The 25,561-nt window shown below is 44.5% G+C and overlaps 1 protein-coding gene across 1 annotated transcript in view; it reads left to right on the top strand.

Annotated features, from left to right (window-relative positions):
• The first annotated feature begins 11,718 nt into the window (after positions 1-11,718).
• The window catches only part of DNAJC1 (DnaJ heat shock protein family (Hsp40) member C1), an 85,930-nt gene continuing 72,087 nt past the window's right edge, over positions 11,719-25,561 (top strand). Inside the window, exon 1 of the mRNA XM_077268351.1 lies at positions 11,719-12,003. Coding sequence (XP_077124466.1) covers positions 11,848-12,003 — 156 coding nt within the window. The 5' untranslated portion in view covers positions 11,719-11,847. The remainder of the gene's footprint in view (positions 12,004-25,561) is intronic.

The following is a 25,561-nucleotide window of genomic DNA, read 5'->3' as shown; positions in this document are numbered from 1 at the left end:
GGCAATAAACATGGATCATTCCAGGTTATTAATATCAATTTACAGCTGGCTACTTAGCCTTTACTGGTTATTAAAAAAGGGGGGGACCCAACTCCAAAGAAAATGAAGTAGGGTCCCCCTATTTTTATTAACCAGCAAAGGCTAAACAGACAGCTGTGGGCTGATATTAATAGGCTGAAAAGGGGCCATGAATATTGGCCCCCTCCCAGACTAACACGAGCCCCCAGCCACCCCAGAAATGGCACATCCATTAGATACAGCAGTTCTGGCTCTTAGCCTCGGTTCTTCCCTATTGCGTGTTGGAAATCGGGATAATGGTTTGGGGGTTGATGTCAGCTGTGTAATGCCTGCTGACATCATGCCCAGGGCTTAGTAATGGAGCGGCATATCAGACACCCACAATACTAACCCCGTAGTCAAAAGAAATAAACGCACACACGATCCTTTAATTGTAAAAAGCACTGCCTGACCCTTTTAATGATTTAAAACCATTAAAAAAATCAAATAATCCATAGAAGTCTGCCGTAAATACATTACAAGGTCCCACGATGATCCCTGACTCTGCTACATACAAAGGCAGTGCTGAGCGGTGACCTCAGTAATCTGACCGCTCAGCACGGCCTCCAGAACACTCTGAGAGTAGAGTGTCAAAGCAGCGGCTGTGACGAGCGCTGACATCAGTCAGGTTATCGCAGTTCATCGGCTTGCAGGCTCTGAAATGCTCTCACTGGGGTCAAATCAACAGGTTCGGATGCCGAAAAGAATGAAACTCCTCCCAGGACACCCCCTCCAGTCCTCCCAGCACACTACCCTCAGGTCCTCCCAGCACACTTCCCTCCAGTACACCCCTACAATCATCCCAGGACACCCCCTCCAGTCCTCCCAGCACACTACCCTCCAGTTCTCCCAGCATACTTACCTCCAGTCCTCCCACCACACTTCCCTCCAGTTCTCCCAGCACACTTAGCCTCCAGTACACCCCTACAATCATCCCAGGACACTCCCTCCAGTCCTCCCAGCACACTTCCCTCCAGTCCTCCCAGCACACCTCTACAATCATCCCAGTACACTCCCTCCAGTCCTCCCAGCCCACTTCCCTCCAGTTCTCAAAGCACACTTACCTCCAGTCCTCCCATCAGGGCTGTGGAGTCGGTAAGCCACAGTTGCGACTCAGACTCCTGGATTTTATCAGGTTCCGACTCCGACTCCGGCTCCTTCATAAATGGCCAATTCGTAACAATAAATTTACTGTTGTAAAATATTAACATCGTGCTTATTCAGTTTCTCACCATCATATAAGTAATCAGACCACTTAGAGCAAAAACTATATTTATTAGAATACAATTAGAATATAGCAAATAACTTTTATAAACTTTTCTAAACTCTTGTAAGTAAATATGCAATAAACACTGTTATGCAGTTAATAAGAAATCTATAAATTTGTCCTCAGAAAAAAGTATTGCCTCTGTCAGATCCTCCTTCATGGATGCCCTCAAATCTGATCTAATTATTTTGAGAGCAGAGAACAACCTCTCTACACTAACTTGGGTTGGTGGCAAAGCAGTAACCACTCGGGCAACATCTCTGACAATGTCAGGATACAGAGGAATCGCTTGTTGCACTGTTATTTTTGATGAACGGTCAAATTTCTCAATTTCTTTTAGTGCACATGAAAAATTCTGCTGAAATGTACTGGCTGTGTTCTTTGATGGGGATGACTCTTCTTCTATGCGGGAACGCTTTGCACGGTCCTTGTGATCCAAATATTTCTCGAAATTAAATTCTTCATCAGTTGATGAGGGCGAAGATGTGGTAGGACGACCAAATTCTTCTTGTTCCTCCTAACTGTTCTGCAACCCTTTCATCCTTACTGCTATTTCAAACAGAGCTTCTTTTCCTTTAGTTAGCTGTTGATCATCTAGAAGAATCCGATGCATTGGGTCTACATAAACAGCTGCCAAAAGAATGTTATTTTGTAATAGTAGCTCCTCTCTCCGTTTCATTGATGTAGCAATGCCACTTGCCATTAACCCTCCTCTTTGGGACAGGCGAAACATCAGGTTCTTCCACTCCTTTAAGAAAATACCTGGAGTTAAGTCCTCTGCTTGTAATTTTTTAGTCACTGTAAATGGATGCTCTAGCAATTTTTCCAGCTCAGTCACCAGATTCCACTGACTTTCATTCAGCGTCAGTTGAGGGTTAGCCATGTCTACAAGAAAGGTTTTCAGTTCAACCAAGCGCTGAATCATTAAGTACTGCCCCATCGTGTGGCTTGATCAATAATTGCCCCTTTTCCAGCACGTCTCTTCAAAATTGAGTCAACTTTAGGGGTTCTGGCACAGTAGCCAATTTTCTCACCTTGCCAATCAGTGCAGCAGCATGTCCTTCTTGCAGACTGTCTTATAGCCAGCTGTAGCGTATGCACAAACAGCGCATGTGATGAATGAAAGAACGTATTGACAGTTTCAACAAGATCATCTAAACTATCATGTTGCTGTTCATCTGAAGCAACTTCAGTTTGCTCCTCAGTTACAATACTGAGTTCCTCTATTTCAAACATTTCTGTGTCTGTGGACCCAGAATGTTCTTCTAGCTGCTGGTCACCATCATCACTCTCATTCATTAGCTTAATAGTACTTATAATATTTGAAGCATTGTCAGTTACGACAGAAAGAACTTGCTCTTTTTTAAGTTCATAGTCTTGCAGAACCTTTTCCACCAAGACCTGGAGAAACTCACTGGTGTGATGAGCTTTGGTGTCTTTTACTGCCAATGTCTTGGTAACTATTTCATTTTTGTCACAAACAAATCGGACATTGATGGCAAAATAGTTCACTCTGTGACGTGTGCAGGCATCCATTTTAAGAAACAGAAAGCGTCCCTTGAGAGTTTTTTTTAAGTTCTTCCTTTTGTTTAAAAGCTTCTTCGATTACTAATTTTCTAATACTCTCTCTCTCCAGAGAAACACCAAGCTTGCGGGCCATTTCCCCATTCAGACACATAAAAGCTGGTCTTGAAAATAATGAAATAGGCACACTATCCTTTACAACAAGCTCTATGATCTGTTTTTTTAAATGTATCTACTGTCATTGACACAGTAACTTTGTCACTGACAAAATATCTTACAACTGATGGCTGCAAAGTTCTCTGCTCCTTTGGCTGGAAGAGCTGGGCACTGGTTCATTGGTTTGGATGCAGTCTTTCTCATCCACTGCTTTCAGTACTTCTGGATGAAAGCGCTGTAAATGTCTCTTTAGATTAGAAGCTCTGGTAGGAGCATTTTTATCTTTGCCTGAATATGAACTGATCTTGGCTTCACAGCATTTGTTTTCATCTGGATCATTTGTCATACACTGATAGACATAATGTTTTCTATCTTGAGTGATGGTGAAATGTTCAAATACAGCTGATTTAATGTGACGCTTCTTTGACATTCTCAGGTTTTTAATTCTGCATTCACAATCCAAATGACAATTGTTTTTCCTAAAAACAATTGTACAAAATTATTGCCAGGTCGTACAACTGATATAGTGGTCAGTAATACTGTTATTCCTCATGTACTCACAGTTAACTGATGCAAAGTTTGTTGAAAGGATAATACTTCTTACAGTCTTCCTCTTCTGAGTAGCAGCTGTGAGATGCTTGGAAGATGCACACTGTTGTGAATTCTGCTCTTGGGCTCCCTCCGGTGGTTGTTGGTGGTAGTGCAGTTATCTTGGGGTTGTAATCCAGGGCAGGTGTTTCTGCTGATTGCAGCTCTACTAGGGATTTAGGTTTGCAGGATCCATGAGTCCTTGCCAGTTGTCCATTGTTCTTGGAGGGATTGCATCTCTCTCTGGTTCCTCTTGCCCTGCTGCCAATTCAGCTAAAGATAAGTGTCTGGTTTTTTGTCTCTGTGCACACATGCAGTGTGCTTTGCAATTCAGTGCAATTCATTGTGTTTTTGTCCAGCTTAGACTTTGTTTGGATTTTTCAGTCATGCTGGATTCTCAGGAGATGCAGATATACTTTCTATGTCTTTAGTTAGATGTAGAATATTTGTATTATCTGCTGTGGATATTTTTAGGATTTTAATACTGACCGCTTAGAATTCTGTCCTATCCTTTTCTATTTAGCTAGAAGTGCCTCTTTTGCTAAATCCTGTTTTTCTGCCTGCGTGTCTTTCCTCTTATACTCACGGTCAATATTTGTGGGGGGCTGCCTATCCTTTGGGGTTCTGCTCTGAGGCAAGATAGAATTCCCATTTCCATCTATAGGGGTATTTAGTCCTCCGACTGTGTCGAGGTGTCTAGGACGTGTTAGGTACATCCCACGGCTACTTCTAGTTGCGGTGTTAGTTTAGGGTTTGCGGTCAGTACAGGTACCACCTACTCCTGAGAGTCTCTCATGCGGCTCCAAGGTCACCGGATCATAACAGTACAACTGGCCAATGAGTAAAATGCATCTCAGAAGAAGGGAAGAAAGAGCCATTTTTTTTCTGTAGCCTGCTTTGTCTTTTCTTCCCTCTTTTCCTCTGGGTGACTGAGGAGTCTTGTGCTAGCATGGATGTTCAGGGATTAGTTTCTCGCGTAGACCAGCTTGCTGCTAGGGTACAGGGTATTTCGGATTATATTGTTCAGACTCCGCTTTTAGAGCCTAGGATTCCTACTCCTGATTTGTTTTTTGGGGACAGGTCCAAATTTTTGAGTTTTAAAAACAACTGTAAACTGTTTTTTGCTTTGAAGCCTCGTTCCTCTGGTGATCCCATTCAGCAGGTTAAAATTGTCATCTCCCTGCTGCGTGGCGACCCTCAGGATTGGGCATTTTCCCTGGAATCTGGGAATCCGGCCTTGCTTAATGTAGATGCCTTTTTTCAGGCTCTAGGATTATTATATGAACCAAATTCTGTGGATCAAGTGGAGAAGACCTTGTTGGCCCTGTCTCAGGGTCAAGAAGCGGCAGAGTTGTATTGTCAGAAATTTAGAAAATGGTCTTTGCTGACTAAATGGAATGAGGATGCTTTGGCGGCAATTTTCAGAAAGGGTCTTTCTGAATCTGTTAAAGATGTTATGGTGGGGTTTCCCACGCCTGTTGGTCTGAGTGATTCTATGTCTTTGGCCATTCAGATTGATCGGCGCTTGCGGGAGCGCAGAACTGTGCGCGCTGTGGCGTTGTCCTCAGAGCAGATGCCTGAGCCTATGCAGTGTGATAGGATTCTGTCTAGAATGGAACGACAAGGATTCAGACGTCAGAATAGGTTGTTTTTATTGTGGCGATGCTTCTCATGTCATTTCAGTCTGCCCAAAGCGTACAAAGAGAATCGCTAGTTCAGTTACCATCGGAACTGTACAACCTAAATTTCTGTTATCTGTGACCTTGATCTGCTCATTGTCGTCATTTTCTGTCATGGCGTTTGTGGATTCAGGCGCTGCTTTGAACTTAATGGACTTTGAATTTGCCAGGCGTTGTGGTTTCCCCTTGCAGTCTTTGCAGAACCCTATTCCTTTAAGGGGCATTGATGCTACACCTTTGGCTAAAAATAAACCCCAGTTTTGGACACAGGTGACCATGTGCATGGCGCCAGCCCATCAGGAAGATTGTCGTTTTCTGGAGTTGCATAATTTGCATGATGCTATTGTTCTGGGTTTTCCATGGTTGCAGATACATAATCCTGTGTTGGATTGGAAGTCTATGTCTGTGACTAGTTGGGGTTGTCAGGGGGTTCATAATGACGTTCCTGTGATGTCAATCTCCTCTTCCTCCTCTTCTGAAGTTCCAGAGTTTTTGTCTGATTTTCAGGATGTATTCGATGAGCCCAAGTCCAGTTCCCTTCCACCGCATAGGGACTCTGATTGTGCTATTGACTTGATTCCAGGCTATACTAAATAACACTACAGCTGACGCACTCCTATGTATATGTCAATGCTATATATGTGGGGGTGCAGAACTAGTGGCTGAAATGTATAACTCAAAACAGACAGAAAAGAAGCCACTAAACAAAAGTTCGCACACCACCTGATACATATCAAAAAGGAACAACTTTAATGGGTAACACAACACAATAAAACCATTTAAAAACAATACAACACAACTCCCCCCATCAGACCCATATAGCTCATGAGTATATATATAAACATGCTACATAAAGCTGGCTGTGTTAATAGATAAGGTACCACGTGATGTCACTAGAAAAAAATAAAGGACCGGGCTCAATAAAATCTGGGTCAACGTACCCCGCAAGGAAACTCAGAGGGGATACGGAGAAGGCGAGCAACCGCGCCCAACACCCTCAAATAAAATCCCCTAGAGAGCCTGAACAACTATGGCATCCTGTGTATAAGCGCCCAAGATATATGATAGTACCTTGCCACCTTATGCGATGTACTCGGGGAGAACAATGTCTAAGCACACTCTGCAGGAAGACCCCTTGGCTCACATGTGTGGTACACCAACAGCCATGTAATCACCTTCAATAAGAGCAATAAGAGCAGGACCGACGGGAGGGAGGACCCAACGCGTGTCGCGGTTACACGGACCGCTTCGTCAGGGGGAAGTGACTTGATTCCAGGCTGTAAGTTTCCTAAGGGCCGACTTTTCAACCTGTCTGTGCCTGAACATACCGCCATGCGGAGTTATGTTAAGGAGTCTTTGGAGAAAGGGCATATTCGGCCATCTTCTTCACCGTTGGGAGCGGGATTTTTTTTTGTTGCTAAGAAGGATGGCTCCTTGAGACCCTGTATTGATTATCGCCTCTTGAATAAGATCACGGTCAAGTTTCAATACCGTTTACCTTTGCTTTCCGATTTGTTTGCCAGGATTAAGGGGGCTAGTTGGTTTACTAAAATTGACCTTCGGGGGGCATATAATCTTGTTCGTATTAAGCAGGGTGACGAATGGAAAACTGCGTTTAATACGCCCGAAGGCCATTTTGAATACCTTGTGATGCCATTCGGGCTCTCTAATGCTCCATCTGTTTTTCAGTCCTTCATGCATGATATCTTCCGGAATTATCTTGATAAATTCATGATTGTATATTTGGATGACATCTTAATTTTTTCCAATGATTGGGAGTCTCATGTGAAACAGGTCAGGATGGTATTTCAGATCCTTCGTGATAATGCTTTGTTTGTGAAGGGGTCTAAGTGTCTCTTTGGAGTGCAGGTTTCTTTTTTGGGCTTCATTTTTTCTCCCTCATCTATAGAGATGGATCTGGTTAAGGTTCAGGCCATTCATGATTGGATTCAGCCCACATCCGTGAAGAGCCTTCAGAAATTTTTGGGCTTTGCTAATTTTTATCGCTGTTTCATTGCTAACTTCTCCAGTATGGTTAAACCCCTGACCGATATGACGAAGAAAGGCGCTGATGTAACGAATTGGTCCTCTGTGGCTGTCTCTGCCTTTCAGGAGCTTAAACGCCGATTTACTTCTTCCCCGGTGTTGCGTCAGCCAGATGTTTCTCTTCCGTTTCAGGTTGAGGTTGACGCTTCTGAGATTGGGGCAGGGGCCATTTAGTCTCAGAGGAATTCTGATGGTTCCTTGATGAAACCGTGTGCCTTCTTTTCCCGTAAGTTTTCGCCTGCTGAACGCAATTATGATGTCGGCAATCGGGAGTTGTTGGCTATGAAGTGGGCATTTGAGGAATGGCGACATTGGCTTGAGGGAGCCAAGCACCGTATTGTGGTCTTGACCGATCATAAAAATCTGATTTACCTCGAATCTACCAAACGGCTGAATCCTAGACAGGCTTGATTGTCCCTGTTTTTCTCCCGTTTTGATTTCGTGGTCTCGTATCTTCCGGGTTCTAAGAATATTAAGGCTGATGCCCTCTCTAGGAGTTTTTTGCCTGATTCTCCTGAGGTACTTGAGCCGGTCGGCATTCTGAAGGAAGGGATGGTTTTTTCTGCCATTTCCCCTGATTTGCGACGGGTTCTGCAGGAATTTCAGGCTGACAAACCTGACCGCTGTCCAGTGGGGAAACTGTTTGTTCCTGATACATGGACTAGTAGAGTGATTTCTGAGGTTCATTGTTCTGTGTTGGCTGGCCATCCTGGTATTTTGGTACCAGAGATTTGGTTGGTAGGTCCTTTTGGTGGCCTTCTTTGTCGCGTGATGTGCGTTCTATTGTGCAGTCCTGTGGGACTTGTGCGCGGGCCAAGCCTTGTTGTTCCCGTGCTAGTGGGTTGCTTTTGCCTTTGCCGGTCCCTGAGAGGCCCTGGACGCATATTTCTATGGATTTTATTTCGGATCTTCCGGTTTCCCAGAGGATGTCGGTTATCTGGGTGGTTTGTGACCGGTTTTCTAAGATGGTTCATTTGGTGCCTTTGCCTAAATTGCCTTCCTCTTCTGATTTGGTTCCGTTGTTTTTTCAGCATGTGGTTCGTTTGCATGGTATTCAGGAGAATATTGTGTCCGACAGAGGTTCCCAGTTTGTTTCTAGGTTTTGGCGGGCCTTTTGTGCTAGGCTGGGCATTGATTTGTCTTTTTCTTCCGCATTTCATCCTCAGACAAATGGCCAGACCGAGCGAACTAATCAGACTTTGGAAACTTATTTGAGATGTTTTGTGTCTGCTGATCAGGATGATTGGGTGGCTTTCTTGCCATTGGCCGAGTTTGCCCTTAATAATCGGGCTAGTTCGGCTACCTTGGTTTCGCCCTTCTTTTGTAATTTTGGTTTTCATCCTCGTTTTTCTTCGGGGCAAGTTGAACCTTCTGATTGTCCTGGTGTGGATTCTGTGGTTGATATGTTGCAGCAGATTTGGGCTTATGTGGTGGACAATTTGGTGTTGTCTCAGGAGGAGGCTCAGCGTTTTGCTAACCGTCGTCGGTGTGTTGGTTCCCGGCTTCGGGTTGGGGATTTGGTCTTGTTGTCTTCCCGTCATGTTCCTATGAAGGTTTCTTCCCCTAAGTTTAAGCCTCGGTTTATTGGTCCTTATAGGATTTCTGAGCTTATCAATCCGGTGTCTTTTCGTTTGGCCCTTCCGGCCTCTTTTTCCATCCATAATGTTTTCCATAGATCATTATTGCGGAAATATGTGGTGCCCGTTGTTCCCTCTGTTGATCCTCTTGCTCCTGTGTTGGTTGATGGGGAGTTGGAGTATGTGGTTGAGAAGATTTTGGATTCTCGCTTTTCGAGGCGGAGGCTTCAGTACCTTGTCAAATGGAAGGGTTATGGCCAGGAGGATAATTCTTGGGTTTTTGCCTCTGATGTTCATGCTGCTGATTTGGTCCGTGCCTTTCATCTGGCTCGTCCTGATCGGCCTGGGGGCTCTGGTGAGGGTTCGGTGACCCCTCTTCAAGAGGGGGGTACTGTTGTGAATTCTGCTCTTGGGCTCCCTCCGGTGGTTGTTGGTGGTAGTGCAGTTGTCTTGGGGTTGTAATCCAGGGCAGGTGTTTCTGCTGATTGCAGCTCTACTAGGTATTTAGGTTTGCAGGATCCATGAGTCCTTGCCAGTTGTCCATTGTTCTTGGAGGGATTGCATCTCTCTCTGGTTCCTCTTGCCCTGCTGCCAATTCAGCTAAAGATAAGTGTCTGGTTTTTGTCTCTGTGCACACATGCAGTGTGCTTTGCAATTCAGTGCAATTCATTGTGTTTTTGTCCAGCTTAGACTTTGTTTGGATTTTTCAGTCATGCTGGATTCTCAGGAGATGCAGATATACTTTCTATGTCTTTAGTTAGATGTAGAATATTTGTATTATCTGCTGTGGATATTTTTAGGATTTTAATACTGACCGCTTAGAATTCTGTCCTATCCTTTTCTATTTAGCTTGAAGTGCCTCTTTTGCTAAATCCTGTTTTTCTGCCTGCGTGTCTTTCCTCTTATACTCACGGTCAATATTTGTGGGGGGCTGCCTATCCTTTGGGGTTCTGCTCTGAGGCAAGATAGAATTCCCATTTCCATCTATAGGGGTATTTAGTCCTCCGGCTGTGTCGAGGTGTCTAGGACGTGTTAGGTACATCCCACGGCTACTTCTAGTTGCGGTGTTAGTTTAGGGTTTGCGGTCAGTACAGGTACCACCTACTCCTGAGAAAGTCTCTCATGTGGCTCCAAGGTCACCGGATCATAACAGCACACCTAGTAAACATCTAGTCTAGTCAGTTTCATACATTGTAAGTAGGGGGTTGGGGCACCATGAGGTTAACCAAGTATAAGATTAGATAAGGGCAATGGAGAACAGTGACACACAAGAAGTAAGAAATGCCTCTATCTCCAGCAGAACTGCTTATCACTGTTGTTCATAGTTTGATAGAACATATATATTTGAGTTTGAGTTTAATTATGAAATATTAATACATTTTTTTTTAAAGCTGGAGTCGGAGTCGGTACATTTCTACCGACTCCAACCAAAACTAACTCCGACTCCACAGCCATGCCTCCCATCACACTTCCCTCCAGTTCTCCCAGCACACTTACCTCCAGTCCTCCCAGCACACTTACCTCCAGTACACCCCTACAATCATCCCAGTACACTCCCTCCAGTCCTCCCAGCACACTTCCCTTCAGTTCTCCCAGCACACTTACCTCCAGTCCTCCCATCACACTTCCCTCCAGTTCTCCCAGCACACTTCCCTCCAGTCCTCTCAGCACTTACCTCCAGTACACCCCTACAATCATCCCAGTACACTCCCTCCAGTCCTCCCAGCACACTTCCCTCCAGTTCTCCCAGCACACTTACCTCCAGTCCTCCCACCACACTTCCCTCAAGTTCTCCCACCACACTTCCCTCCAGCACACCCCTACAATCATCCCAGTACACTCCCTCCAGTCCTCCCAGCACTTCCCTCCAGTTCTCCAAGCACACTTACCTCCAGTACACCACTACAATCATCCCAGGACAGTCCCTCCCGTCCTCCCAGCACTTCCCTCTAGTTCTCCCAGCACACTTACCTCCAGTACACCCCTACAATCATCCCAGTACACTCCCTCCAGTCCTCCCAACACACTTCTCTCCAGTTCTCCCACCACACTTCCCTCCAGTTCTCCCACACTTCCCTCCAATCCTCCCACACTTCGCTCCAGTTCCCCCAGCAAACTTCCCTCCAGTCCTCCCAGCACTTCCCTCCAGTACACCCCTACAATCATCCCAGTCCTCCCAGCATAGTCCCTCAAGTCCTCCCAGTTCACTCCCTCCAGTCCTTCCATTACACTCCCTCCAATCCTCACAATACACTCCCTCCAGTCCTCCCAGCACACTTCCCATCAGTCCTCCCAGCACACTTCCCATCAGTCCTCCCAGCACACTTCCCATCAGTCCTCTCAGTACACTTCCCTCTAGTCCTCAGCAAACTTCCCTCCAGTCCTCCCTGCACACTTCCCTCCAGTACACTTCCTCCAGTCCTTCCAGCACACTTCCCTCCAGTCCTCCCAGTATACCTCCTCCAGTCCTTCCAGCACACTTCCCGCCAGTCCACCCAGTACACCCCTACAATCATCCCAGTACACTTCCTCCAGTCCTCCCTGCACACTTCCTCCAGTCCTCCCAGCACACTTCCTCCAGTCCTCCCAGCACACTTCCTCCAGTCCTTCCAGCACACTTCCTCCAGTCCTCCCTGCACACTTCCTTCAGTCCTCCCAGTTCATTCCCTCCAGTACAGCCCTACAATCCTCCCAGTATACGGAGGGAATAGCAGAGCAGTGTCTCCATCATCCCGTATTACCACGTGACGTGCGCGTCACCGCAGCTTCCAGGCGCAGGCCCGTGGTGTCCGCGCTCTGCCGGCTCCCACGACTCGTGTGACGTCGCTATCCCCGCCCCCCACGCTGAGTGTTGCGGCTGAGGCAGTGAGCGGCTGTGAGGCCGGGACTGCGGCCACGTCTGCTGTGCGGAGGGAGGACGGCGCGGCTGCCGGCCTGTGTGCGGTGCTGCAGGATGTGGGGGCCCGGGCCGCGCTATAGCCGCCTGCTGCTCCTCCTGTGCTGCTGGCAGCTGCTGCCCGCCTCAGCCTGGGACAACGGGGATCTGGAGCTTTTTGACTTGGTGGAGGAGATTCAGCAAAACTTCTACCAGTTCCTGGGAGTGGAGCAGGTAATGGTGATGGTGGGACGGGGGGAGTGATGGATAGCGGGTTATAGCGTCACCGAGAAGTCACTGCAGCTGCATGCCTGATGGAGGTGACATCATATCTGGGACCGAGCGGATATATATATATTACTGGGGACCAGGGACCGTGTTGATGTATATAACCGGGGACCGTACCGATGTATATAACCGGGGACCAGGGACCGTGCCGATGTATATAACCGGGGACCAGGGACCGTGCCGATGTATATAACCGGGGACCAGGGACCGTGCCGATGTATATAACCGGGGACCAGGGACCGTGCCGATGTATATAACCGGGGACCGAGCGGATATATGTGTGTATATATATATATATATATATATATATATATATATATATATATATATATATTTACTGGGGACCAGGGACCGTGCCGATGTATATAACTGGGGACCGCGTGATATATATACTCAGGGACCGTGCCGATGTATATAACCGGGGACCAGGGACCGTGCCGATGTATATAACCGGGGACCAGGGACCGTGCCGATGTATATAACCGGGGATCAGGGACCGTGCCGATGTATATAACCGGGGACCGCATGATATATGTACGGTACTCGGGGACCAGGGACCGTGCCGATGTATATAACCGGGGACCAAGGATCACACGATATATATAACTGGGGATTTCACTATATATATATATATATATATATATATATATATATATATATATATATATATATATATATCTGTCTGGGACCATGGACCGTGCCAATGTGTATGTATGTGTGTATATATATATATATATATATGTGACCGCACCAGCATATAAATCCAGGGACCACCCCAATCTGTATAACCAAACACTGCACCAATGTGAGTAACCCGTGACTGTGCCCATATAAAAAACTGGGGACCCAAGGATGGCGCCGGTGTATAATGCTGAGGACCCAAGGACCGCACCGATGTATAATAACTGGGGACCCAAGGATGGTGCCGATGTATAATAACTTAGGAACCAAGGACCACGCCGATCTGTAATAAATGAGGACCCAATGACCGGTCCGATGTGTAATAAGAGGACCCAAGAACCGTGCCGATGTGTAAACAGAGGACCCAAGGACTGCGCTGATGTATAATAACTGGGGACACAAGGACCGCGCCGATGTGTAATAACTGAGGACCCAATGACGGCGCCGATGTGTAATAACTGAGGACCCAAGGACCACACCGATGTATAATAACTGGGGACCCAAGGACGGCGCCGATGTACAATAACTGGGGACTCAAGGACCGCTCCGATGTGTAATAACTGAGGACCCAAGGACCACGCCGATATGTAATAACAGAGGACCCAAGGACTGCGCCGATGTATAATAACTGGGGACCCAAGGACGGCGCCGATGTATAATAACTTAGGACCCAAGGACCGCTCCGATGTGTAATAAATGAGGACCCAAGGACCACGCCGATATGTAATAAATGAGGACCCAAGGACAACGCCGATGTGTAATAACTGGGGACCCAAGGACCGCGCCGATGTATAATAACTGGGGACCCAAGGACCGCGCCGATGTATAATAACTGGGGACCCAAGGATGGCACCGATGTATAATAACTTGGGAACGTGACAATATAACCGTGACCTGAAGAGAGCTGGGACCACAATCTCAAACATTACCGTTAGCGACACTACGCCGTCATGAGTTAAAATCCTGCAGGGCACACAAGGTCACCCTGCTCACACCAGCACATGTCCAGGCCCGTTTAAGTCTGCCAATAACCATCTGGATGATCCACGGGAGGCATGGGAGAAGGTCATGTGGTCAGATGAGAGTAAAATAAACTTTTTGGTATCAACTCTCCATCTTTGGAGGAAGAAGAGGGTGGGTTAAACCCCAAGAATACCATCCCAACTGTGAAGTATGGTGGGGGAACATCATACTGGGGGTGCTTTTCTGCACAGGCGACAGGACGACTGCACCGTATTGAAGAGAGGATGGATGGGGTCATGTATCATGGGATTTTGACCAACAACCTCTTTCCCTCAGTAAGAGCATTGAAGATGGGTCGTAGCTGGGTCTTACAGCATGACAATGACCCTAAACACACAGCCAGGACAACTAAGGAGAAGAAGAATGTCAAGGTTCTGGAGTGGCCTAGCCTGTCTCCTGACCTGGACCCAATAGAAAATCTTTGGAGGAAGCTGAAACTGAACGTTGCCCAGCAATAGCCCTGAAACCTGAAAGATCTGGAGAAGATCTGTATGCAGGAATGGGCCAAAATCCCCACTGCAGTGTGTGCAAACTTTGTCCAGAACTAGAGGAAACGTGTGACCTCTGTAATTGTAAACAAAGGTTTCTGTACCAAATATTAAGTTCTGTTTTTCTATTGTATCAAATACTTATTTCATGCAGTAAATTAAAACTTAATTATGTAAAAGTCATACAATGTGATTTTCTGGATTTTTTTTTTAATATTGTTTCTCACAGTTAGCGTACCTACGATAAAAATTACAGATCTCTCCATTCTTTGTAGGTGGGAAAACTTGCAAAATCGGCAATGTGTTAAATACTTATTTTCTACTTATTTCCCCCTATGTGTGTATATATACACTGCTCAAAAAAATACACAGAACATTAAACAACACAATGTAACTCCAAATCACACTTCTGTGAAATCAAACTGTCCAGTTATGAATCAATTCCTCCTGCTGTTTGCAAATGGAACAGACAACAGGTAGAAATGATAGGCAATTAGCAAGACAACCCCTATAAAAGAGTGGTTCTCCAGGGGGTGACCACAGACCATTTCTCTGTTCTCATCCTTTTTGGCCGTTGTTTTGGTTATTTTTGTCATTGCTGTCGCCCCTAGAGGTACAGTAACATGAGGCAGTGTGTACCACCCATCTACAACCCACAGAAGTTGCTCAGGTAATGCAACTCATCCAGGATAGCACATCAATGTGAGCTGTGGCAAGAACGGTAGATGTCTGTTCGCACAGTGTGCAGAGCATGGAGCAGATACAGTACCAGGAGAAAGGCCAGTGCACCAAGAGATGTGGAGGGGGCTGTAGGAGGGCAACAACCCAGCAGCAGGGCTACCTCCTTTGTGTAAGGAGAAACAGAAGGAGCTGAGCCAGAGGCCTGCAAAATGGCCTCCAGCTGGCCACTAACATCCATGTGTTTCCTCAAACTACACTGGTCTACAAAAAAAAAAAAAAAAAAGTTTTTCTGGCATGGACTTTAAGAACAGTTTTAGACTAATTTGAGGGTGCTGAATTCAAGTCTGATCTTATAATGTCTCTATCACATCACGTTTTTGCGCTACAGGTATATAGCCCATTTTCAAGAATTCCATGATAAATATAAGTAGTGTATGAAAAGTGCCGGTTAATACGGTTCACTAAGGTAAATTTAGTTTTCATTTAGTCTCCCAATAAATGTTAGAATGTCTTTGTTTTCTTTGAACATGCATAATTCCCATTTGTTATGAGAACACCCTTGTTTTCTGTGCTACTGGACAGTAGAGCTACAGCAGAGCATTGGGTGAAAACTGAATGGCCTCATTGACAGAGTTTGGCATCTGGCAATAAGAATGTCATCCATGATCCTCTAGTGGATAGGAAGAATATTGTCTTTCCTCCCTTACACATAAAACTTGGATCGATGAAGCAGTTCGTCAAAGCTCTCAATCACAGTGGAGAATGCTTTAACTATATATGTTCAACTTTTCCTGGTCTTAGTGAGGAGAAGAAAAAGGCTGGAATATTTGATGGACCTCAAATAAGAACACTTATGAGAGACCCAAATTTTATCATATCAATGAATGAGACAGAAGAAAGAGATTGGAATGCATTTATGTAATGTGGTGCAGAATTTTCTAGGGAATAAGAAAGCAGACAACTACGAAGAGATTGTGGAAGAGCTACTAATGAGTCTGCGAAATCTTGGATGTAGAATGAGTATCAAGATTCACTATTTACACAGCCATTTGCACTTTTTTTCCAGAGAACCTTGGGGATGTGAGCGAGGAACAAGGGGAGCGTTTTCATCAGGACATTAAAACAATGGAAGAACGGTATCAAGGCCGGTGGGACTCACATATGATGGCTGACTATTGCTGGAGCTTGATGAGAGACAACCCAGAAGCTGTACATCACAGATCAGCCAAGAAAAGAAAGTTCAAATAACTGCCATTTGTCATTCATCTGTGTGCCATATATATGTGTTTTTATATTTTGTAGTTTAATTCTGTAAGTATATTTGATTTGCTGTACATAGACTTTGTAATCTTTGTTATTCGTTGATTAAAAATATACAATGTAGTATCGAAAATCATGTGTTTTTATCATAAAACATTAGATTGGAGTAATTTTCATCAAAAATTGAAAATATCTCGAAATCCTGATGTGATAGCCAAAAACTGAGTTCATATTCGTAATCAGCAGCCAAAATTGACTTAAAATATGTTTTAAAACCTTTTGCCAGAAAAATTGCGTTGACCAGTGTTATCATAAACACAGGGTGGTATTAGGACCCGACGTCCACAAGTGGGTGTTGTGCTTACAACCCAACACTGTGCAGGGTGATTGGTATTTGCCAGGGAACACCAAGATTAGCAGATTCACCATTGGCGCTCTGTGCTCTTCACAGATGAGGGCCGGCTCACAGCGAGCACAAGTGACAGAGTCTGGAGACGCTGTGGAAAACTTTCTGCTGCCTGCGACATCCTCCAGCATGATCGGTTTGGCAGTGGATCAGTAATGGTGTGAGGAGGCATTTTCTTGGAGGGCCGCACAGCCCTCCATGTGCTAACCTTAGGGATGAGATCCTCAGACCCATTGTGAGACCATATGCAGGTGCAGTGGGTGCTGGGTTTCTTCTGATTCATGACAATGCTAGGCCTCATGTGGCTGAACTGTGTCAGCAGTTCCTACATGATGAAGGCATTAATGCTATGGACTGGCTTGCCCATTCCCCAGATCTGAATCTAATTGATCACATCTGGGACATCAATGTCTCGTTCCGTCCACCAACGTCATATTGCACTACAGACTGTCCAGGAATTGACTGATGCTTTAATCCAGGTCTGGGAGGAGATCCATCAGGAGAACATCTTCTGCGTTATCAGGCACATGCCCAGGCGTTGTAGGGATGTTATATAGGCACGTGGAGGCCACACACACTACTGAGCATCATTTCCTTGCCTTGAGGCAATTCCACTGAAGTTGGATCAGACTGTAGTTTGATTTTCTACTTTGATTTTGAGTATCATTCCAAATCCAGACCTCCGTGGGATATTAATTTTGATTTACATTAATCATTTTTATATTTTGTTAACACATTCCACTATGTAATGAATAAAGATTTATAACTGGAATATTTCATTCAGTGATATCTAGGATGCGGTATTTTAGTGTTCCCTTTATTTTTTAGCAGTGTATAAATAACTGGGGATCAGTGACCACACTGACCTATAAGACTGTGGACTGCTTCGAGAAATTACTCGGAACCAGGAGGAACCTTGTGTATGTATGTATGCATGTATGTATGTATGTGTGTGTGTTTTGTGTGTGTGTGTGTAATATATATATATATATATATATATATATATATATATATATATATATATATATATATATATATATATATATATAATTTTTTTTTTTTTTTTTCTGTATTTCATGACTGTGAAAATTGTACATTCACACTGAAGGCATCGAAACTATGAATTAACACATGTGGAATTATATACTTAACAAAAAAGTGTGAAACAACTGAAATCTGAGGATCTGAGTTATCTGAGGATAAGTTTATCCTAGTCACCAGCCTCAGAAATCGCAGGTTAACAGCAGCTCAGATTAGAGACCAGGTCAATGCCACACAGAGTTCTAGCAGCAGAAACATCTCTACTACAACTGTTAAGAGGAGACTTTGTGCAGCAGGCCTTCATGGTAAAATAGCTGCTAGGAAACCACTGCTAAGGACAGGCAACAAGCAGAAGAGACTTGTTTGGGCTAAAGAACACAAAGAATGGACATTAAACCAGTGGAAATCTGTGCTTTGGTCTGATGAGTCCAAATTTGAGATCTTTGGTTCCAACCACCGTGTCTTTGTGCGACGCAGAAAAGGTGAACGGATGGACTCTACATGCCTAGTTTCCACCGTGAAGCATGGAGGAGGAGGTGTGATGGTGTGGAGGTGCTTTGCTGGTGACACTGTTGGGGATTTATTAAAAATTGAAGGCATACTGAACCAGCATGGCTACCACAGCATCTTGCAGCGGCATGCTATTCCATCCGGTTTGCGTTTAGTTGGACCATCATTTATTTTTCAACAGGACAATGACCCCAAACTCACCTCCAGGCTGTGTAAGGGCTATTTGACCAAGAAGGAGAGTGATGGGGTGCTACACCAGATGACCTGGCCTCCACAGTCACCAGACCTGAACCCAATCGAGATGGTTTGGGGTGAGCTGGACCGCAGAGTGAAGGCAAAAGGGCCAACAAGTGCTAAGCATCTCTGGGAACTCCTTCAAGATTGTTGGAAGATCATTCCCGGTGACTACCTCTTGAAGCTCATCAAGAGAATGCCAAGAGTGTGCAAAGCAGTCATCAAATCAAAAGGTGGCTACTTTGAAGAACATAGAATATAAGACATAATTTCAGTTGTTTCACACTTTTTTGTTAAGTATATAATTCCACATGTGTTAATTCATAGTTTTGATGCCTTCAGTGTGAATGTACAGTTTTCATAGTCATGAAAATACAGAAAAATCTTTAAATGAGGTGTGTCCAACCTTTTTGGTCTGTCCTGTATATATATTATCAAAAAAATAAAGGGAACAGTAAAATCCCACATCCTACATATCTCTGAATGAAATATTCCAGTTGCAAATTTTTATTCATTGCATAGTGGAATGTGTTCAGAACAATAAAACATAAGTTATCAATGTAAATCAAAATGAATATCCCATGGAGGTCTGGATTTGAAATGATACTCAAAATCAAAGTGGAAAATCAAATTACAGGCTGATCCAACTTCAGTGGAAATGCCTCATGACAAGGAAAAGGTGCTCAGTAGTGTGTGTGGCCTCCACGTGCCTGTATGACCTCCCTACAATGCCTGGGCATGCTCCTGATGAGGCGGCGGATGGTTTCCTGAGGGATCTCCCAGACCTGGACTAAAGCATCCGCCAACTCCTGGACAGTCTGTGGTGCAACATGACATTGGTGGATGGAGCGAGACATTATCTCTCAGATGTGCTAAATCGGATTCAGGTCTGGGGAACGGGCGGGCCAGTCTATAGCTTCAATGCCTTCATCTTGCAGGAACTGCTGACACACTCCAGCCACTTGAGGTCTGGCATTGTCCTGCATTAGGAGGAACCCAGGGCCAACCGCACCAGCATATGGTCTCACAGGGGGTTTGAGAATCTCATCTCAGTACCTAATGGCAGTCAGGCTACCTCTGGTGAGCACATGGAGGGCTGTGCGGCCCTCCAAAGAAATGCCACCCCACACCATTTCTGACCCACTGCCAAACCAGTTGTGCTGAAGGATGCTGCAGGCAGCAGATCGCTCTCCATGGCATCTCCAGACTCTGTCACCTCTGTCACGTGCTCAGTGTGAACCTGCTTTCATCTGTGAAGAGCACAGGACGCCAGTGGTGAATTTGCCAATCCTGTTCTGTGGCAAATGCCAAGCATCCTGCACGGTGTTGGGCTGTGAACACAACCCCCATCTGTGGACGTCGGGCATTCAGACCATCCTCATGGAGTCGGTTTCTTACCGTTTGGGCTGACACATGCACATTTGTGGCCTGCTGGAGGTCATTTTGCAGGGCTCTGGCAGTGCTCCTCCTGTTCCTCCTTGCACAAAGGCTGAGGTAGCGGTCCTGCTGCTGGGTTGTTGCCCTCCTACGGCCCCGTCCACGTCTCCTGGTTACTGGCCTGTCTCCTGGTAGCGCCTCCAGCCTCTGGACACTATGCTGACAGACACAGCAAACCTTCTTGCCACAACTCGCATTGATGTGACATCCTGGATGAGCTGCACTACCTGAGCCACTTGTGTAGGTTATAGAGTCCATCTCATGCTACCACGAGTGTGAAAGCACAACCAACATTCAAAAGTGACCAAAACATCAGTCAGAAAGCATTGGTACTGAGATGTGGTCTGTGGTCCCCACCTGCAGAACCGCTCCTTTATTGAGGGGGTCTTGATAATTGCCAATAATTTCCATCTGTTGTCTATTCCATTTGCACAACAGCATGTGAAATTGATTATCAATCAGTGTTGCTTCCTAAGTGGACAGTTTGATTTCACAGAAGTTTGATTTACTTGAAGTTATATTCTGTTGTTTAAGTGTTCCCTTTACTTTTTTGAGCAGTGTATATATATCCCTCTCAACTTCAATCATGGACAGCCCATTTAACCAAAACCTCTGATATCACCGCAATACAGTGACTGCATAATCAGGTCTAACCCATTGCTCTGCAGAATGTGTCTATAATGTACAGGTTCTCTCTTACCAGTGATATTCTCACTGATTGCTGTCATTTTCCCTTTTCCTTTCATTTGGCCCAGACCACCATGACCTCTTCTTCCATCTGTAACTTGTCCCTGTAAAATATAACACACTTACATCTTTACTGCTGTTCCAGGACTTCCTCACATTCTGCCACCTCTACACAAACCATATAGTGCTAGTAACCGTGCCCCAGATAGTAATAATGCCCCTTCTTTGCCCTATATAGTAATACTACCCTCCAATTGTCACACACAATAACAGCGCCCTATGAGTGCCCCTACAGTTTTAATGTTTCTTCTGTATTTTCTCATAGGAATAATGCTCACACTTGCCTCCTTAATTATATAGCACCCTATAAAAATATCCACCTATGCCTCCTTATGATAATGCTGCGCCATGCCTCCTTACGGATTTACAGTAATAATGTCCCTTTGTGCTGCCTTATAATTCCCTTGTGCCTCCTTTAAGAATAATCTGCCCTGAGCCCTTATAATTACCCAGTACCCAGTAATAAAACCAAGATAATACAGCTGCACTCTGAAATGCTGAAATATGAAAACATTGAATATGTGAAATTGGAACTGCACTACTGCTATAGAAAATATGCTTAAATAATGAAGGTACTTAGCCGACAAATTGGCCAATTCATGAGATGCCATTAGCCACGACAAGGCATACCCCTTTGATGGGACTCTAACCTAAAATGCCTCCCCTGGGCTAAATGCCTACGAATTTTATGGGCAGATAGGATCCAGCTGTAATTATGCATTATGGACCATGAAAACCTTACACCGTATGATAGTCCCCCACACAGTATGATGGCCCCATGGTTCCCCCAAACACCCCCGTTACGGTATGATGGTCCACCTCACAGCCCAAACCCACACTGGCTGTATATTGCACACAGGCACCGGACATAGTATATACCTTACAGAGCCCTAACCCTGAACATGTACAGCAGTTGGTATTCACATACTGGACATATACCGCACCTGTTGTACATTGAAGTCACTAATACATTAGATATATGGTATATATTAGATATAAACACACTTGGCTCAGATATAAGTACCTGCTGCTTAGCTGCCCTGTGCCTCCTCTCCACCCCACCCACCGGTAACATCACGTGCAGCACAAGTTCCTGACCGAGACTCCTCCTCATGTGAGTAGGATGGACAGCTGAGCTCCAGGGCTACAGCAGAAAGGAAGCCTGGCCCTATGGCCCTGACTGGTCAATGTTTGGCCAGTCCGTGCTGGCTTCATTCACATCTCCTGTCTCCTCTGGAGCTACAACTGAACAGCCAGAGGGCTCGTGAGTGCAGAGGATGAGATGGGGTGGAGGACACGGCACCATTCCGCCTCCTTAGTGCCATGCAGGTCCCTCTCTGGGGTTATAAGTGGTCTAACAGCAGAGGGTGGGGAAGTCGCCCCCACTGCAGTCGGCGCCCTGTGCGATCGTACATAGCCAAGGCCGGCCATGGTTACCAGTATGGAGAGAGTAGAGAATGATGTGGGGGGGACTCAGACGGTCCGTAGATTTCGTGCTCCGAGGTACAATAAACTTGATTTGACTTGAAATACCGCAGCACCGATATATATTCCAATGAAAAAGACGTAATTTTATTGGTTCTGCAAAAACGTGTCTGTACAAGATTTTTGGGCAATGTTTCGGATACATTCATAATGTAAAACAAATATAAAATAAAAATGTAACTAATATATACAAAAATGCATAAACACATGAGGGTGATCAATAAGCATGCTCAATAGCCACTTATCAGTAAATACATGGAAACAAGCCATAAAGAAAAAAAGTTAAGTACAAATTGCAGAAAAAAATAGATACAGAAAAGGGGAAGAAAAAAAAACAAAGAAAAAAAAAGGATACTCCCGTTTTTTTCTTATGTGGGAAGAAATAAGATAAGGACTAAAATGAACATGGAATTACTGTAAAGGTGAGGAGAAGAGTACGGTAATTTGAGGCCTATAAGGATTAAAGTAGGTGAGAAAGACAAAGGAAGGGACCAGATATAGAAAGTGGGTGGGGAAAAAAAGGGGATCAAGTAATTATATACCATGAGGGGTAAAGATGATAGAAGGACAAATAAGCCAGCAATAAAATGGAGAGCTCGGGCTAAAATGCAGCAAAAAATCATGATAGAAAATGAAGGTTAATGGGAGAAGTGAGCTGGGGAGAAATGTGGACAGCAATGGTGGTGATAGAAATACTCTGAAAAAGAGAGGTGTCTACCTGACAGACAACTGCTAAACGAGCAGAGGGAGGAGGCGGCGCAAGCGCTCACCAGGCCGAGGAGACAGACATCCATCTTCTGCTGCAGAAGATGCTGGGTTTGGATAGACCGCCAATGCCAGAGATGACGTCATGTGGTGACTATATTAGACCGGAAGGGTGGCAGAGGGAGTACGCCATCCGGGACGGAAGAGGGGCCAGGAGGAGGCGGCGAGAGGGGCCAGGAGGAGGCGGCGTAAGTGAGGCACTAACTGGACACACGATGAGAAGGAGGAGGATGTAGAAAAGATGGAAGTGGGGCAAAAGAATTTGAAAAGGCGAGGAAACCGGCATTTAGTTAACAGTATGGGCGTCCTGATGAAACCAATGCTGTTAACAACGCAGCTGACAATGCGCACCACTGCCGGCCCATCTGGCATGTGCCAGAAATATCACATGGCCAGTCCGGCCCTGCCTACTTAAGTCTGCATTCCCACTATGAGTTTTTGGTGTGTTTTTGATATTGCAGATTTTCCTCACCTATTAAGTAAAATGGGTAACTCTCATTTTTTCGAAAATACACAGCTTAAAAAACTAACCAAAAACTCATTGGGGGAAACCTAGCCTAAAAGTCAGTGGTGCAAATGTACTAAAGCTGTCTGACTTTAAAGTGAATTCCTCGTCTGAAAATTACATATTACTGAAATCAATAATTTTTCTATTCCTAATTCCTGTTCCTTCAGGGATTGTCGGACCATATCTTTTGTGTTAAAGCATCTAATGAGCGTGCGCAAAAGTAGCTGTGACTTGGAGCAGGGTCAGCGGTGACATCGCCCATTGGGATTGGTGGATCTTGTGTTATCAGATGTGTATTGAGGAGTTACCAGTCATTGATAACGAGCCTGCTGAAAACTCCAAATTCAACCTGAAAAGACAACGTATTAGGCTAAAAAAAAAAAAAAATCTCCAGTGTGAAAATGGCAAGACTACGTATTTAGCTTATATATATGCTAAATACGTAATGTGACCGGTTCCCTTTTATTGATGCCAGACGGTGGCATAACTATGAATCTATGGTGCACAGGATCGCAATTCAGGCCTCGTGTCCAGATTTCTGATTGGCCACGCTCTTTTGTTGTGCTTGTTAAAAAAAACCTGAAATAAATATGGTGAAAAACACGAAACACAATTTTTAAGTGCAAATAAAGCCGTCATTTTGTCACATCAATAAATCAGCCCCAGAGTGTAATGTGTCTGGAGCTGCAATAATTTACAAGCAAGCAACAGAGAAATGGAAATCCTCATCTTTATCATATTACCAGAATTATGGATTGTTCCAGTCTTTGTATAAAGCATTATATTTACTGTTTGTTACAGAGCTTTCACTTTGTTTTTATATTTTCCTTTCTTTTGGTAAATGGAAACATTATTTGGGCAAAAGATCATGTAGCTTATTGGTTGCGCTTTTTCATATTTGATTAAAGATATTGTCTTCCCTTAAATGGGTAAAAATTAAAAATAATTGTAAAGGCAAGAAACTTTGCAATTTGCCACTTAATAAAAAGAAATCCTCTAGCTTTTCAGGAATGGATTGTTAATTTTATGGTGTGCAGCTCACCACCATATTGGCCGCCTCTGCCATATTTCAGAGGCAACAGGTTTCCTAGGCAAGGAGCTATAGAGCTTGCAAGCGCTGCTCTGAATCTGACCCGGAGCGCTGGATCTGGCCACATTCAGCGCAGCACAGGAGAGCATTCAGTTCACATCAGCCCGAGCTGTCAATCATCACAATCTGTATTTAATAAAAATCAGAAGCATTTCAATTTTCATACTGGCTACTGGACTGATCCAGGAAAAAAATCATTGTACAGGAAGGGGGAGGAAGTGAGCTGTGACATCACATATTATGAATGGAGAATCCTGTGTTACTGTATCTTGTTTTATAGTCATGTTCACTTTCATTGTAATCCTGTCTGTGATGATAATGATACTGCTGAAAAGAGGAAGTGTTTTACTCGATCTTCTGGTGATTGTCAGCCTGTTTAGGCTATGTGCACACAATGCGGATTTTGCTGCGGGTCCGCAGCAGTCTCCCATGAGTTTACAGTACAATGTAAACCTATGGGAAACTGAAAACGCTGTGCCCATGCTGCGGAAAAAACGCACGGAAACGCAGCGGTTTACATTCCGCAGCATGTCTTTGTGCGGAATCCGCAGCGGTTTACACTTGCTCCATAATAGAAAACCGCAGGTGTAAAACCGCAGTGGAATCCGCACAAAAACCTTGGTAAATCCGCAGGAAAAACGCAGTGTTTTTCCCCTGCAGATTTATAAAATCCACAGTGGACCATTCTACGTGTGCACATACCCTCACACAGCACAATTAATAGGAAACAGGCTTTTATAGGAATGCTCATTACCAGTAATTGTACAGTGTAAATGCTCATAAAGTTTACACTTTGTAGAAAATTTGAGTAATTTTAGTAAATTTACACCAATGTTTCTGTTCTACAAATTTACATCTAATTATTAAAATTCTTAAATTTTACATTCCTTTTCATAATTAGTACTGTGCAAAAAATGTTGCAGAGTAAGAACTCCTTAAAAATAAGTGTTTCTTTTTTTATCAATTATCAAAATACAAAATAAATGAACAAAAGAGAAATCTAAATCACTATTTGGTGTGACCGCCCTTTGTCTTCAGAGCATCATCAGCTCTTCTAGGTACTTGCACACAGTTTTTGAAGGATTCTCAGCAGGAGATTGTTTCAAACATCTTGGAGAACTAACCCCAGATCTTCTGTGGATGTCGCT

This window comes from Ranitomeya variabilis, chromosome 6, assembly GCF_051348905.1.
Source record: "Ranitomeya variabilis isolate aRanVar5 chromosome 6, aRanVar5.hap1, whole genome shotgun sequence".
NCBI classification, from domain to species: domain Eukaryota; kingdom Metazoa; phylum Chordata; class Amphibia; order Anura; family Dendrobatidae; genus Ranitomeya; species Ranitomeya variabilis.
Note: the sequence above shows the minus strand (reverse complement) of the source record. Positions and strands in the feature narration are given on the sequence as shown.